We start from the raw sequence: 16,472 nt of genomic DNA on the forward strand, positions 1-16,472 counted from the left end.
TCGTTCCCACATGCAGGGTTCTGTGACTCCAAGGGCTCTGCCCTTCCTCCTCCAGCTCCCTCTCTAAATGGGGAAAGGCAGAGGCCAGGCCTCACTTCTGCCACCAGACAGGATGTGAGGGGGCCTCTTGTGCAGTCCCTCTGCACTGGGACCCCGTGGGCACTCAGGGCTCCAGGCCTGCACCCCACAAACCTTGAGGAGGAACTGTGAGTCTCCCCTGTGCTCACACCAGCCCTGGGAGCAGGGAAGGCGGTTATGATCCCATCTTACAGATGAGGCCACTGAGGCTCCGAGAGGGAAGGGGGTGTCACGGCAGGGCCTGGGCCTCGGTTACCCATGGAAAGCTCTCTGATTAGACACAGGGGCAGAAACCCAGCTCTTCTCTCACCTTGCTGTGTGCCCTTGAGGGAGTCACTGTCCCTCTGTGGACCTCAGTTTTCCCAACTATAAATTAGAGATAAGGGCACAGCTCAGAGGGTTGGAGTGAGAATTCACTTAAGATTTGTGAAAAGCATATAGCCCAGTGCCAGGCACCTGGGTAGGTGACACGGGACTGTGACCCATGGCTGTCATTACTGTGCCTGACCCAGTGCTAGTACCAGTGTGGGGTCTGGCCCCAGCCTGATGGGCTCTCCAGGTCATTCCCCCTGGCGGGCAAGCTGACACCCAGACTGAGAACTTCTAGAGAAGTCTACCTGAGTGCGTCCCCACCTTTTTCATGAGCCCCTCCTCAGCCTCTGTGGGCCTGTGTCCCCTAGATGAGCCAGGCACTAGCTGTAGCCCACAATGGTAGCCCCCGAGAGGGCGTCAAGTCAGGGCGTGCAGAGAACAAGCTCCAGATCTCACGGCCTGGATCTGAGTCCCAACTCTGACGTATCAGCTGTACAAGTGTTTCAACCTCTCGGAACCTCAGTTTACCCACCTGTAGAATGGGGATGATGAGAACTGGACCTGACTCAGAGTTACTATGAGGCCTCAAGGAAAAACCACCACCATCATCACTTACGATGACTGTTCACAACAGCAGCCTCTGCACCAAGCAGCAGGCCTGACTCAATAAACCTGTTCATGAATAAACGCCCCCCGCCCCCTGCCAGCTCCAGTGGTATTCACAGAGGGACTGGGGGTTGCGGGGCGGGGGGCAGTAGTTTGGGCCCCTCCCTCTCACCATCTCTCTGGGAACCACCCCATCCCCTCTCTGCTCCTTGCAGTGAGCTGTGTCTGGAAGGCCCAGAGATCAGCCCCAGCCTGGGTGGGAGGGGGAAGTTTCCAAGCCTGTCCTGTCCACTGAACCGCAAGACAGAGCCCCAGTTCCTCAGCTACAGGGGAAGGCACCTCTGTCTACCACCTTGGCAGGCCCACGCGGCCCCATCCATGACTCACCCAGCTGCCGGAAGAGGCTATGGAGCTAATTATTCCATACACCATAACTTGCTGAGGCTGGTGCCAGGGACACGGGCCCAAGGTGGAGTGTGTGCAGATCCACGTGTAAATTTTTAATAAAGCACAGGAGCAGACACCCACCCCAGCCCCCCAGCCTGACAGCAGCACCTCACCTGCCCTCCGGGTGTCCCTGGGCAGGGCCACACCTGTGGGGGTCGGCGGCGTGATGATGATGTTGGGGACGTCCAGGTGCTTGTCGCTCAGCACGGGGGCCTCGTCGTGGCTGCCACTGCTGCTTACACACATCTTTAAGCCTGAGGGCAGGCCATGGGACACACACGCACACACACGACAGAGAGACAGACGTCAGTGGCCGCTGGGGGCTGCCCGCTGCCCTCCTCCGTTGCCATGGGTCCCCATGGTGCAGGGCCCAGGGGACTGCTCTGCATGCCCACGTCAGGACCCGTCTGAGCTGGCGCGACTTGGCCAGGGTACGAGTTTTCTCTGCTTTGGTCACTCATGTTAACATTGGGGGCTGTGACACACAGTAGGTACTCAAAACACAACCCCGAGTGGAGGAAAGCCACAGGCTTAGCTGGAAGCCACGCCTGCATGAGGCAGTGCCATGCATGGAGTTACGTCCCCCACAAATTATCTTCTGAGAGTCTGTGACATCAGTGCTGTTTCTTCCCTAAGCGTTGGACTGAATTCACTGGAGAAACTGTCTGGGCCTGGAATTGTCTTTGTGCAAACATGTTTGATTACAAATTGGGGTTCTTTAGTAAGAGGTGGGGCTATTCAGACTTTGTTTCCTTTTGTCCCTTTGGGTAAGTTACATTAGTCAAAGAATCTCTTTCTTCTAAACTGTTGTAAGCCTTGTCTTCTTTCTCCCATAAACTCAGGTAATCCAGCCCAGACTTCATGTCCAGCTGACATGAAAGTGCTCTTGCCAAATCCCAACCTCACTCTTCCCATCTTGAGTCAAGGCCATCAGCCCTGTGCCAGTAACCAGGGCCTTAGCAGCAGTCCCCCTTACCCCCCATCTCCTCACTCTCCAACCCTCCAGCCAATTTAACCAACCACAGACATATCACTTTGCCAACAAAGTCCGCTTAGTCAAAGTTATGGTTTCTCCAGTAGTCCTGTATGGATGTGAGAGTTGGACCATAAAGAAGGCTAAGTGCAAAAGAATTGATGCTTTTGTGGTGCTGGAGAAGATTCTTGGGAGTCCCTTGGACTGCAAGAAGATCAAACCAGTCAATCCTAAAGGAAATCAACCCTGAATATTCATTGGAAGGATTGATGCTGAAGCTCCAATATTTTGGCCATCTGATGCATAGGGCTGACTCATTGGAAAAGACCCTGATGCTGGAAGAGACTGAAGGCAAAGGATAAGAGGGTGACAGAGGATGAGATGGTTGGATGGCATCACCAACTCAATAGACAAGAGTTTGAGCAAACTCTGGGAGATAGTGAAGGACAGGGAAGCCTGGCGTGCTGCAGTCCATGGTGTTGCAAAGAGTTGGACACGACTGAGCGACTAAACAACAGAAAGAGTCCATAGATCCACTTACCTCACATCTGTGACAGTCTTCCTCCCCCTCCTCATGCTCCTAGCGAGCCTCTCCACCTTCTGGCTGATCCCTCCAAACAGCAGCCCACCCTCCAAACAGCAGCCAGAAACTGCAAACCTGATCATACCCGAACACTCACTAGCTCTCAGCAATTAGCTACAAACAGCATTTCCCAAAGAGTGTTCCCTGGAACACTGCCTCCACAGACTCCCTCAGGAGGGAGGGTCCACGATCCAGTGAGTCTGGGAATCCCATCTACTCTATCCATCTTGTGGAGATCCCATGCCTGTTGGAGCATTAAAGGCTCTGAGAAGTCCTGCACTGAGGAAGCTGCTGTCATTGTGCTTCATCCTGGGGTTCCTGAACTTAAATAACCCTGGATTCTGTTTTTGGAGGAACACCTGTTAACATCTCACAAAACCATGAGTCATGAAATACCTTCTGGGAAAGATTGATCGTAAATTAAAGTCAGCCTCCACAGTCTGCCCCAAGCTTGTTTTGAAGCCTGCCACCTGGACTTCCCTGGGTAGCTCAACTCATAAAGATTCCACCTGCAATGTGGGAGACCTGGGTTCGATCCCTGGGTTGGGAAGATCCCCTGGAGAAGGGAATGGCTACCCACTCCAGTATTCTGGCCTAGAGAATTCCATGGACTGTATAATCCAGTTTACTTCAGTTGCTCAGTCATGTCCGATTCTTTCTGACCCCATGGATGCAGCACACCAAGCTTCCCTGTCCATCACCAACTCCCGGAGCTTACTCAAACTCATGTCCATCGAGTCGGTGATGCCATCCAACCATCTCATCCTCTGTCATCCCCTTCTCTCGCCTTCAATCTTTTCCAGCATCAGGGTCTTTTCCAATGAGTCAGTTCTTCGCATCAGGTGGCCACAGTATTGGAGTTTCAGCTTCAGCATCAGTCCTTCCAATGAATATTCAGGACTGATTTCCTTTAGGATAGACTGGTTGGATCTCCTTGAAGTCCAAGGGACTCCCAAGAGTCTTCTCCAAAGCTACAATTCAAAAGCATCAATTCTTCAGCGCTCAGCTTTCTTTGTAGTCCAACTCTCACATCCATACATGACTACTGGAGAAACCATAGCTTTGACTAGATGGACCGCTGTTGGTAAAATAATGTCTCTGTTTTTTAGTATGCTTCCTACGTTGGTCATAGCCATATAGTCCATGGGGTCGCAAGGAGCTGGACACGACTGAGAGACTTTCCCTTTCCCTGCCACCTGCCCACACCCCTTGAACTGCTCACAGTTCCCCAAACACCCTGGGCTCCCCAGCCCTTTGTGCTGTCACACGGGCTGCTCCTGCCTGGAGTGCTCTCTGTTGCTCTGGGAGAGTGGTGAGCTCCTCCTGACCCTTCAAACCCCAGCATAACAGGCTCTCCTATGGGGGAGCTGCCCCAGGTATCTGACCCCGCTCCTTTAGTCTTCCGGTGCCAATCTCGAAACGATCAGTCCCGTCTGCCTTTACCGTGAGCGTGTGAAGGACAGCCCCTACTTGCTGGCCCATGCGTCCTTAGAACCTGGCATCCTGCCTGGGACAGAGCACACAGGGGTGCTTTCAATTTCAAATCAAAAACAACTTCAGGCACCGCTGAACTCAGTATTCAGATCTTTGTCGCCATGCCCTGCCTCTTTGTTTTTCCTCCCCAAACAGCCCCAGACTGGACCACGTTAGCTCAGGTATCCGAGCCCCCAGCCAACAGCAGGAGCCGAGCAGCAGGGTGGGCTTCCCCGACCCCCACTGGGACAGTGCTCCTTAATCACCCCTGCCGGGTCAGTGTGGTGGTCCTCAACGATGTCCCTGACGGGTGGAGTCTGATTCCCCTCCTCTCCAGTGAGGGATGGACGCTAGGGTGGATTCCAATGCAGAGATGAAGACAGAAGGGATGGCGTGTGATTTCCATGGCAAGGTCATGCAGGACACTGCTCTTGCTCTCGGGGAGCCAGCTGCCACGTGTGAGGATGCTCAAGCGGCCTGAGGGGGAGCCCAGCTGGTGGGCCAATGGCACGGGAGGATGCCACCTAGGGCGTGGGTCCTTCAGCCCAGGCAAGCCTTCAGACGAGACTAGGGCTCAGCCTACAGCTTGACCGTAACCTCTGAGACCCTCTGTGACACAACCTCCCAGCTAAACTGTCCCCGAATCTCCGACCAACAGAAACTGTGAGATAACAAATCCTTAAGCCACTAGGTTCAGGGGGTCATTGTTTATGCAGCAGTAGATAACTGATACAGTAGTCAGCACAGCTTGCCTGTCCTTGAAATCCCAATCCTGTTTCCTTCCTGGAGAGTCCCTGTGGCCCCCCGCTAAATCTACCAGGCAGGCTGGTTAGTTTTGTAGAAAGGGGCCACGTCCCCTCCATCAGACGACGAGCCCCTCAGGAGCACCCACCAAGGCCGCTGCCAACTTTCTTTAAAACCTTAGAGCTGTTTCTTCCTGCCATCTTATGCAGAAGCCCAGAATGTAAAACAGATACAAAGAAGCCACTTGCAGGAAGTCCTCCTGTTATCACTGCAGCAGTTGGCATTTAGGGATCATCTGCCACATGCCAGACACCTCCTCCTACGGTCTTCAAGGCCACACCGGGAGGGGTGAGCTCGGATGTGAGACCGAGGACCAGAAACGGTAGGAGCTTGCACAGTGATGAACAGCTAGCGGGTGGCGGGAGCAGGATCTGAACCCAGACCTGAGTCAGTCTGATTCCAAAAGCTGCTGCTCCTTGTAACCATGATCCTGTAACAGAGCCAGGAAAACTATCTGAAAAGGACCTGACGGTAAATATGTTTTACTTTGGGGGCGACAAAGTCTCTGTTGCAACATCTCAGGTTTGCCACTGAACACAAGTGCAGCCTCAGACAATATGTAAATGGGTGGGTGGGGCTGTGTGCCAAGACACTTATTTAGAAAAACAGGAGGGGCAGTCAGCTTTGGTCCAAGGGCTGTGGTTTGCCTCTGTCAGCTCTGTAATATCCAGGAGTTGGGAAGTTTGGATCAGGGACATGCCTGACGTCCTAATAGGCAACAACAGAAACTCAAAAGCCCGAGGCTCATTAATGCCAAAACCCAAACCCAAATCCCAAATCTGGCTACTGCTGGGAAGTGACAGGTGGTGGGCGTGAGGAAATGAACGGAATGAATGAATTCCTCGGAAGCCCTTGCCCAGTGAGCTGGGGCCAAGAGGGTGCTGGTCCCTGCTAGCTTCCTCCAGAATCATCCCCAAAGGGCGTCTCAGGGAGCATGGCCACAAAATCGAGCTCTGATTACTGTTGTCTGTAACTGAAGGGAGCCTCCCTGATCAGCCTCCAAGGCCCCTTCTTCAGTGAGTATTCCAAAGTTCTAAAAGAAAATGCTAATGGAGGAAAGCCACACTCTCCCAGGGCTCACACCTGCAATTTAACCTGTTCTGGGAGCACAGTGACAAAGCCCACATTCTTAATCAGGAAGCATCAGGTCACTCTTGGTGGGTCCTGGAGAGATGCTGGAGGCAGAGAAGAGGGAGGGGAGGAGGGGAAGGAGGAGGGAGGGGAGGAGGGGAGGGGGAGGAGGAGGGAAGGGAGGAGGGAGGGGGAGGAGGAGGGAAGGGAGGAGGAAGGGGGAGGAGGAGGGGGAGAAAGAAGAAAGAAAGGCAAAGAGGATGAGAGTGGGGAGAGGATGGAGGAGAGGGGGAGGGCGGTAGGAGAGAGAGAGGAGGAGGGAGGGGAAAGTGAGAGGAGGAGGAGGCGGGAGAGGAGGGCAAAGAGGGAGGGGGCCAGGACTCCAGCCCCTTTCAGCCCTCTGGGCCGCCCAGAGCAGGAGTGGCTGAGCTCTCGGGAGCAGCTCCGGGGAGATAAAGCCGACTTTGGGGATTAAACACAAATGCCAACCCTGCCCCAGACAAGCAGCTCATTTGTGCTAAAGCCAGAATGGTTATTTGTTAATTATGTGCCCGTCTCGGGTCATTAAGAGCCCATTTCCTGAGGGGAAGGGCCTGGCTGGGATTCCAGGGGCCCAGGCCCCCGGAGGGAAAGGCAGAGGGAATCCCAGGGCCCCAGAGCTGTCCGATATTTCGATTTGGGGGTGTGACAGGGAGCATGCGCAGGAAGCCTTCCTGGCTGGTGGCTGTCACCCACCCTGACCCAACCCTGCTCTGAGGCACACGCTTTCCCAGGACATGAGTCAAGCTGGACACAGAGCAAGCCAGGTCAGACCTCCCTGGCCTCCTGGTGGCAGCTGCCTGCCTCCCGCGGGGGAAACGCTGGGGCTCTGTGAGTGAGCTCTGAAAACCAGTTCCGCCCTTGCCCCTGACCCGCTCCTAGGCAGTGGTTTTCCATCTTGGCTTCCTAAGCCACCTGGGAAGTTTAAAAAATAACCCAAGGCAGGGGGACCACCAGAACTTTCCAAAGCTCCTGTGTGAGTCTGAGAGCTGGGCAGGGCCCCCCTGAGCCAGGGTGCCTGGGAACACGTGGTTTTTCTCTCCAAGTCTAGAATCCAGGGCTGGAAAATGGAACTATGCTACCCATCTTGTAGGTACAGAAGGCTGAGTGTGGGGCATTTGGCTGCCCAGCACGGGAGCAGTGGCCTGGGACAAGCACTGAGGGAGGGGCACACGGCTGCCGCCTCCCCCGAAACCCTCGTTGAGCGTCCCCCAGGTTAGGCTCTGGGCCGAGTCCACATTAACCCTCACACAATCCCTCGTGGATGCCAGGGCCATGGCCATTCTCCAGCGAGAAAACCAAGGCTCGGAGAAGGCAGGCAGCATGTCTGAGGGCATGCAAACCTGAGGACCCAACTCACTCTGTCATCAGCCACTTCTCATCCTTCAGACGCCCTAAGCCAGGCCCCTTCTCTGTTCAGGATGCCCCAGGCACGGGGGACACAGCACTGTTCCTGGTCCCCAGGCCACCCAGAGGCCACAAAATGACCGGGCAGGATCCAAGAGCAGGTGCGGCCCCAACGCAGGGATCGTGGCTTAAGGGCGCCCTCTGCTGGTTCTTTTTTTAAATGGCGCTTGATCAGCACCCTAAAAGAAAGCTCCCAGACCCTGCCTGGGACCACATCCCTGGGACCGCACCCACGGTTCCCCAGGGCACTGTCTCACACAGTGGCCCTGCTGGACGCACAGTGCAGTTGGAAGCCAGAACGTACAGCTGGGCTTCAACCCACCTGGCAGTAGCTCCACCTGCAGAAATGGGGGTACTTCACAGTCCCCACCTCCAGGGGGCGCTGAGAGGATGACGAGCCACACGGAAGCCCCGCCCTCTAGCCAAGCGGTCTGTCGGTAAGGTACATGTGGCAGGTGAGGAAACCACAAAGCCAGCTTTGCAGTGCACACTCAATAAGCACAAGCAGTTATTAACAGCATGAGATTCTAATCTTTGCACTTATTCACTGATTCAGCCAATGCTGAGCACCCCTCGCCCCCTGAGTGCAGGCCAAGGCCCTGGTCTCGTCTCTGCAGTCACACAGCTGTTTGGAGTGACTCTGACAAGATGTTCCTGGTTCTAGCTGAACACTCAAACAAGACCCCTTTTCCTATTGGGCTGGCAGGGCCCCAGGCTGGGGAAGGAGGAGAAACCCAGTCTGACTCTAGGTCCTGACTCTATAGTTTGACTCTAGTCTGACTCTAGTTCCCACTGTGACTCCCCAAGTTTGACCTGCTCACCTGCAGAGGGAGGGGATATGTTCCTCCCCCACAGCTCAGGAATAAACCCCCCAGCTTGGTCCACAGAGCTCCTGTGCACCTACTGTGTGCTGGGCATCATTCCAGGCACTGGGGACGTGGCAGAGAACAAGAGAGTCTCAACAGATGTTTCTCTGCTCCTGTCCCCTGCCCCACTGCCTTCCTCCACCTCTTGCTCCAGTCCCTGGCAGCAAACTGGGACCCCAAAGATTTCATAGGAGGCTGGAGAAAATAACAGGGAGGGCCCTCTGATCCAGGCCATTGTCGGGAGGGCCCAGGTGGCTGGGCTGTGATGACGGTGCTCACAGGAGGCTGGGGGCTGTGTGAGCACTTTGCAGGGATTCATGATTCGGTCCTCCTGACGAAGTCCACCTTCCAGATGGACACACAGAGGCATAGAGAAGTCATAGGAGACTTGATGCAGAGCCTGTCCTCCTGGAGGCTGGGAAGCAGAGTCCACCTTGGCAGAGTCTGGGTCAGTGATGGGAGGAGGAAAGAACAGATAACAGGGCGGAGGGGGCAGCAGAATTGGAAGAGACGGTGGGAATCGGAAGAGGCTTCCCCAAGGTGGCCACAGAGATGGTGGGGAGGGCTCGTGGGTCAGCGGCAGCATGCACAAAGGCCCTGGGGCCAGGCAGAGGCTGGGGCTGGCACTAATTCCTCAGACATGACCAGCGTCTGGATTTAGTGCCGATCTTTCAAAAAACAAATGGACAAATGCTTCTGAGGGTTCCAGATGCACTTAATCTTTTTTTTTTTTTTTTTAATTCCAATTAAGGGGAAAGCCTTGCATTATTACAAATGAGGCCAGGGCAGGCGGGCGGGGTTTTACCTTTTCTCGGCAGCTCAGGCCCAGTGGAGACGGCAGTGGATGCTTTAAATCTCTTTTTAATTAAGGAAAAAGCCCCAGCTTGCGTCAGGGATGAGCTGCTGGAGAGAGAACTCGGGAGGAGGAGCCAGAGAGAAAGGCGCCGCAAAGTGGGGAGTGTTTGCTTCCCTGTGCTGTGCTTAGCCGCTCGGTTGTGTCTCTTTGCAACCCCATGGACTGTAGCCCGCCAGGCTCCTCTGTCCATGGGGATTCTCCACGCAAGAATACTGGAGTGAGTTGCCATTTCCTTCTCCAGGAGATCTTTCCAACCCAGGGATTGAATCTGCATTGCAGGCAGATTCTTTACCGCTGGGCCACCAGGGAAGCCTGGCCCTTGGTCTACTGGCCTCTAAGATGGACTCAAGAGTAGGCCTGCCCTCAGAGCATGACGGAGACTTAAGGTCAAAGAAAATCTGCAAAGCCCTCGATCCCTGCCGGGCCGTGGGTGGTGTGTGGTGAGCGCGGCTCGGGCTCCCCAGCCTCAGCGCTGCTGGCGCCTGGGGCCGGGTCACCCTGCGGTGGGGCCACCTGAGCACTGGCCAGGGTGGAGCAGCACCTGATCCCTAGATGCTGTAGCTCCCGAATTGCAACAAAAAAGGGTGTCTCCAGACACTGCCAAGTGTCCCCCGGGGATAGGGTTGCCAGATAAGACTCAGGGCAAAACAGTTTTTCAGAGTTACGGCCCATGCTACATGAGGGATATACTTATCCTAGACAACTAGTCCTTATTTGAAATTCATCCCACTTTTTTTGTTTTTTCCTTCCTAAATCTGGCAGCTCTACCCAAGAGCTGAGAACCACGGTCAGCACCACTACTGACTGAGACAATATCTGGGCATTTCAGACAGAGTAGGCACCTGAGGGTGACTGGTTTCCTTTGTCTTGAGTAGCCCTGCTGCACATCTGTGTGGCTGGAGCCACGGGAAGCGGCTTAAGGATGTCCTGAGCCAGAGGGACTGGCCTCCCCAGTCGCCCTTGGCCAGATGTGTGGGCTGAGCAAGGCTTCTTAACCTCTCTGAGCCTGTGCTTCCTTAGCTGCAAAGATACTACATATGTGGTCGGCCCCTTGCCGGAATAAAGATTCGAACTTGTGCTCTAGATGCCAGCCTGTAACCTGCAGGACGCTCGTAAGGACACATGAGGTTAGGCGGAAGTTGTCTGGGGCAGCCTGGCCAACAGCAGTGCTTAGCGGGGCCATACTGTTACTGCTGCTATGAATAGTCATCACTGCTATTAATAGAATATTGCGGTTATTACTGTGCAATTAGGCAAGAAAATCCCAGTTAGTCTCAGAGGAAGGAGGTGACTACTGTTACTCTGGGAAAACTGAGGAGCCCCTGGGGGAGCCTGGGTCCTGAGGCCAAGGAGGTGTCCCCCAGCTGTGGGCAGCTGAGGCCTGAGATGGGTGCAGACGGGCAGCCAGACAGCAGAGCCCACAGAAGACTGGGAGGCTGCCTCCAGCGGGTGGCTGGGAGAGCACTGAGAGCAGGCTGGCTTTTACTGCATTAATCCCTTTGCACGTTTTATATTCTGTACCATGCAGGTGTTTCACATACCCAAAAAATAAAATAATTAAAAGAGAAATAAAACAATTTCTGAGGAGGGATTGATACAGATTTAGGGGGTGGAATGGGAGAAGGTGGGGGAACATTCCTGCTGCAGGAGAGGTCTGATCAAGGTGACGTGGTAAGACAGTAAAAAGACAGTGAGGGAGCTGGGGGAGGATTAGGAGTATAGGCCTGGAGAGGTAAGAAGGGGATGGGACCGCCAAGAGGAACACTCCTTTTTCTTCAAGCCACTCAGGAGCACGGCCCAGCGTGTGGTCGCAGGGGCCAGGAGTCAACCGCACAGCGTCCAGGGGATGGGGTCAAGCTGGTGTCCCTGGGTCAGGGACCCAGGCTCCTGGGGAGGACTCAGGTCTGTCCGAGTCCTGCTGCCATCTCACTCTCCCGCCACCCAGCTCCCTGTCACCTCTTCACCTGGGGACAACCATGACTACTGTCTTCTTCCAGAACAGTCTATGTATCTGTAGATCATATGCTCACAGGCATATTCCCTCACGGCAACCCACTCCAGCATTCTTGCCTGGAGAACTCCATGGACAGAGGAGCCTGGCGGCGACGGTCTATGGGGTCGCAAGAGTCGGACACGACTGGGTGACTCAGCACACAGCACAGGCGGTGGCACGGGACCCGCCGTTTCACAGCCCGTTCTTTTCACTTCAGGCTCATGTTGGGCGTGGCTCCCTCTCCACTCAGACAGAGCTGCAGCCCCTTCTTTCCAGCTGCAGAGTGCTCTCCTCACGGCTCACCTTCTGACCCACTGGGGGTGGCCCTTGGCTGGGCCATCAGGGCATGTCTAGAGGAGCAGAGGCTGGTGGTGGCCAGGGGCTGTGACAGGTGTCAGCGCCTGTCCCACAGCACCGGGTCTGAGCCTTCAGCCTGAGTACACATGCTGGGCTGTGCAGCCCCAATCCACCCTGCCGGCCAGGCTGGTCCCCAGTGGCCCAGAGCGCTGCCCACTGAGGGCTCACAGCCCAGCCCCATACAGCACCTACCCACAGCCTAAGAAAACTGTCGGGTGGGATTTGGAGGGGAGGCAAGCAAGGGAGGCACCTGCTCTTAAGCCAGCTCCCCCAGTAGATGGCCATATAAAAGGCCTGCCCCCCCTCCATCCAGGACAACTCCGCATGATCATCTCAGCTCCTGACCTCCCACGGAACTGGCAGAGGTTCCGCTACGGATGCAGGAAAGCACAACCTGCCCTTGGCCGGCCCGGCCGCCTGCTGCCCACGGTGCGCGCTGACAACACGGTGGGCGCTGACATCACAAGCACTCCCTAGGGCACAGGTCTGTCCGGCCCCTGGGAGAGACAGAACACAGCTGTCCTTTTGTGTGCTGGACTCCTGGGCAAGTCAGTGACTGCTCCGGATACCAGGACCACTCACTGTTGCTCTGGCCATGGGGGGCCTGGCCCACGGTCATAGAGAAAACTCCAAAGACATTCGAAAGGGAAGAAAGCACATGGGATCATCTCAGTAATAACAACAGCCCCCAGTGGCCACTTACGCACACGCATGGCACCCCCACAAGCCTCCTTCCATCCCAGCCACAGCCCGCCCGGCCAGGGTCTAACTGCACCTGTCACATGTGTGTGTGCTAAGTCGCTTCAGTCACGTCTGACTGTTTGCAACCCCATGGACGGTAGCCCGCCAGGCTCCTCTGTCCATGGGGATTCTCCAGGCAAGAATACTGGAGTGGGCTGCCATGCCCTCCTCCAGGGTACCTTCCCGACCCAGGGATGGAACCCGCATCCCTTATGTCTCCTGCACTGGCCAGCGCCACCTGCAGACCCTGTCCTGCTTTGTAGTTAAGAACAAAAAGCACTGATTCAGGGGATTGAAGACCCTCAGCCAGGTCATGTGAGACTCAGACCCAGTGACCCGTCTCTGAGCTTCACGCTCACCTGCCTTGGGCACCGTGAAGTCTGTGAGGCAGAAGCAGAAGGATGGGGGGAGGTGGGGAAGGATGGGTTAGAGGTGGACGTGGCCCAGGATCACGTCCATGCCCTCTGGGAGGCTTGGGAACCACAGCCCAGGATGGAGAGAGGTCAGCCTCCCAGGCCAGGCACGTGCTGGCAGCCGACAGCTGGTGAGCACTCCCTTCCCTGGGGGCAGCATGAGGCCCCTAGCCCCCAAGAGCCGCCGGCACCAGGCAGCAAGTCCAGCCCCCTCCCGCCTCCTTCAGCCCAAAAGCACTTCTGGAGCACCTCGCCCAGGCCCGGCCCAGAGGCAACTGCGGGCACAGAGGTGGGGTAGGGGGCCTCATGTCCAGGTGCCTGGTCAGGATCCCGAGGCCCTTGGGGCCCCCGCGCGGCTGCTGTGTGACCCGAGCCAGGGGGCTTTCCCACCCGAGGCCTCAGGAGCCCCACCTGTAACCAGGGCATCGTGAGTGAGTCTCCTCAAAGCCTCGCTGAGTGGATGACAGGAGAGGTGGGGTAGTGGGGGACAGGAGTGGACCGCTGACCTGGGCGAGGGAATGAGATGGCACAGCTGCCCTGGCCAGTCAGGGCTGGTCCTGGGAGGGTCTCTGCATCTGAATTAAATTCAAAGGAGTGCTCTTTCTACCAGCGTCGATTGTGTCCCTACTGTGTGCTGACCCACAGCCGGGAACAGGGCTCCAGGGATGAAGAAGGCAGCATGATTTCTGCCCCTGTGGAGCCCCGGGAGCAAGGAGGAGATGCAGATTAATCCTGTGTGGGCCCCAGTTAGAGACAGCGACTCTCCTCTCCCACCTGCCGTGAGTCTTGGGTTCTGCCCCCTCCTTCGGGAGGACAGCAGGTGCTGGGTTTAGCTTAAGCCTGACCAGGGGTAAATCCCTGCTCTGAGCCAAGAGGGCTGCCAGCTCGCCCCTGGGACAAGGCCGAGCCGGACTAAGCTCCATCTGCCTCGGCGTTCACGACCGGCTGCGACTGCCCACCCCTACTCTGAGCAGGCCGGGGGGGTGGGCTTCAAGCCCCCCAAGCCCCTGTCTCCTGGGCAGAGATCTGTACAGGAGGTTCCAGGAGGAGCTCTGGGTTGAAGCCTGCCTCCCTGAACCCCAGCCAAGTTCACTTGGTCCTTGTCACCTCTGGGTAGTCAGTCTACACCACAGGGCCCCCTGAATAGCAAGGGCATGGGCCTCGGACAGTGGTTCTCACCCCAGGCTGCACAGCTTCATCCAAACTGAATCCCTGGGCTTCCCTGGTAGCTCAGTGGTAAAGAATCCACCTGCCAATGCAGGGGACACAGGTTCAATCCCTGGTCCGGGAAGGTCCCACATGCCTTGGGGCCACTAGGCCTGTGTGCCACAACCACTGAGCCTGTGCTCTGGAGCCCGGGGACCACAGCTGTGAGCCATGTGCTGTAACTACTGAACCCGTGTGCCCCATGCTCCGCAGCCAGAGAAGCCACTGCAATGAGAAGCCCGTGCATCGCAACTCTCCGCAACTAGAAAAAAGCTCTTGCAGCAATCAAGACCCAGCACAGCCAAAAATAAACAAACAAAATTATTAAAGGAAAAAGAAAAAAAGAATCCCTGCCCTGATCAGCAGGCCAGGGCCACCCCCTCCCGTGAGCCTCTCGAGTGAGTCTGATGTTACACAGAGGATGAGGACCCACTCTCGAGTGATCCCAGTGCCTCCCATGACTCTGAAGAGAAATTCTCGATGAACACCTTTGCTCTCACAGCCCTGCCTGCTCCAGGGCCTCAGCTTCTCCGCCTGGCCCCTGCCCCTACCTCCAGTTCCAACCATACTTGACAGCTCACCAAGTCTCTTCCTGTCTCTGGGGCTTTGCATCTGCTGTTCCCTCTGACCAGAATGCTGTTCCCTGCACTGTGAGGTGAACACTCTCTCCACCAACTCTGGACCCCACTGCAGGACAGCTGGAACCACATGTTCACACTGGAAGGGGGCTCTGTAGGGTGACTCTCTGCTGTGACCTGAGGCTAGTCTTGGGCCTCTAAACGCCAATCAGAAAAATGGACATTATTGTAACTGCCAGCTCCCAGCCACCCAAACCTGGGTTACTGGGAGCAGAGGTTCTGAGCCACCACAGGGAACCAGGAAGGACGCCTGGGCAGTCAGGGGTCCCAGTGGCCTGGGGGCTGCAGCTGTGTCTCATCTCCACCCTCACCATCACCACATACTCCACAAAAGAGACTGCCAAACCCAACCTACACAGCACCTGACCATACTCCTCAGGATGGTCAAGGTCACAAACAGAAGGAGCTTCTGAGAAACTGGCTCAGCCCAGAGGGGCCTAAGGACACACAATGACTAAATGTAAGGAGGGTCCCGGATCAGATCCACGGACAGACCCAGGTAGAAACTGGGAACTCAGAATAAAGTATTAGTTAAAATAATGGGTCGGTATCAGTTCACTGGCCATAAAGAACATACCACACTCATGTAAGATGCTGACTACACATAAAACTGGTCATGGAGTGTACACAACCATGTACTCTCTTCACAATTTTTCTGTTAATATAAATCTAAAACTGTTCTAAAAAAGAAAGCCTATTATAACAAACGAACCAAACAACAAGCCTGGACAAAGTCTCCATCTCCTGGCCCTTTTGCTCCAGAAGGACAGTCCCCTGGGACCAGCCCCATCTTTCGGATCCCGTCTCCATGGTGATGATGGAGTTGGCTGGGGCTGAAGCCAGCAAACTCTGGGGAGTCCCAGAGACCACACCAGGCCCCCGAGGAGACCCCAATGGGAAAGGCCACACCTGCAGGTTAACTCCCCCGACCCTACCCACCCCCCACCCCCCTCCCCAGCAAGGTCCCCACACAGCTGGAGCTGGAGCTCCTCCAGAGTGGGAAGGCGTGAAGGGCCAGGAACCCCGGGGGCACCATCTCTAGCGCTCATCTCAGATCATTCTTGACACCTGGCCCAGGAGATGCTGCCACTCATCACTCCATTTCACAGATGGGGAAACTGAGGCTTGGGCACATGAAGTGGTTGGGGGCAGGACTGGGATTTGAACCTAATCTCTCTGACTCCAGAGTCACCTTGCCAGTGGTTCTCCACCTTGAGCATGTCCTGGCATCCCTCAGAGAGAGTGCAAGAAACGCCAGAGCTCCTGACGCGGCAGGTGCAAGTGGGTCTGAGAATTCTCACCTCTGTCTGCTTCCCAGGTGATGCTGAGACTGCAGGTCAGGGATCCCTGCTGAAAACCATAGGGCCCCACCATGCTGATTCCTGGTGGTGCCCCACCCTCAAGGCTGACCAGGACAGAACTGCTCACGAATCAGGGAAACCCCTCACCACCCTCATGTGCCGTCTGCCAGGCCAAGCCCCGACGACCTGCCCTGGGCCTTGAGCCCTGGTCCCTGTGCCACAGTCTTCCCATTTGTAAAGTTAGCTATGCTGTCCAGATATAGTGAGGACAAGGTGAGTGACTGGGGGATGCCCAGGGCACACCAGCC

The 16,472-nt window shown here is 55.9% G+C and overlaps 1 protein-coding gene across 3 annotated transcripts in view; it reads right to left on the reverse strand.

Annotated features, from left to right (window-relative positions):
* The window catches only part of C18H16orf74 (chromosome 18 C16orf74 homolog), a 29,848-nt gene that overhangs the window by 1,207 nt on the left and 12,169 nt on the right, over positions 1–16,472 (reverse strand). For all 3 annotated transcript variants that reach the window (XM_070770411.1, XM_070770410.1, XM_019980233.2), the window contains one exon: positions 1,557–1,697. In XM_070770411.1, the coding sequence (XP_070626512.1) occupies positions 1,557–1,697 (141 nt within the window). The remainder of the gene's footprint in view (positions 1–1,556; positions 1,698–16,472) is intronic.

Source organism: Bos indicus, chromosome 18 (genome assembly GCF_029378745.1).
Source record: "Bos indicus isolate NIAB-ARS_2022 breed Sahiwal x Tharparkar chromosome 18, NIAB-ARS_B.indTharparkar_mat_pri_1.0, whole genome shotgun sequence".
In the NCBI taxonomy this organism is placed as follows: Eukaryota; Metazoa; Chordata; class Mammalia; order Artiodactyla; family Bovidae; genus Bos; species Bos indicus.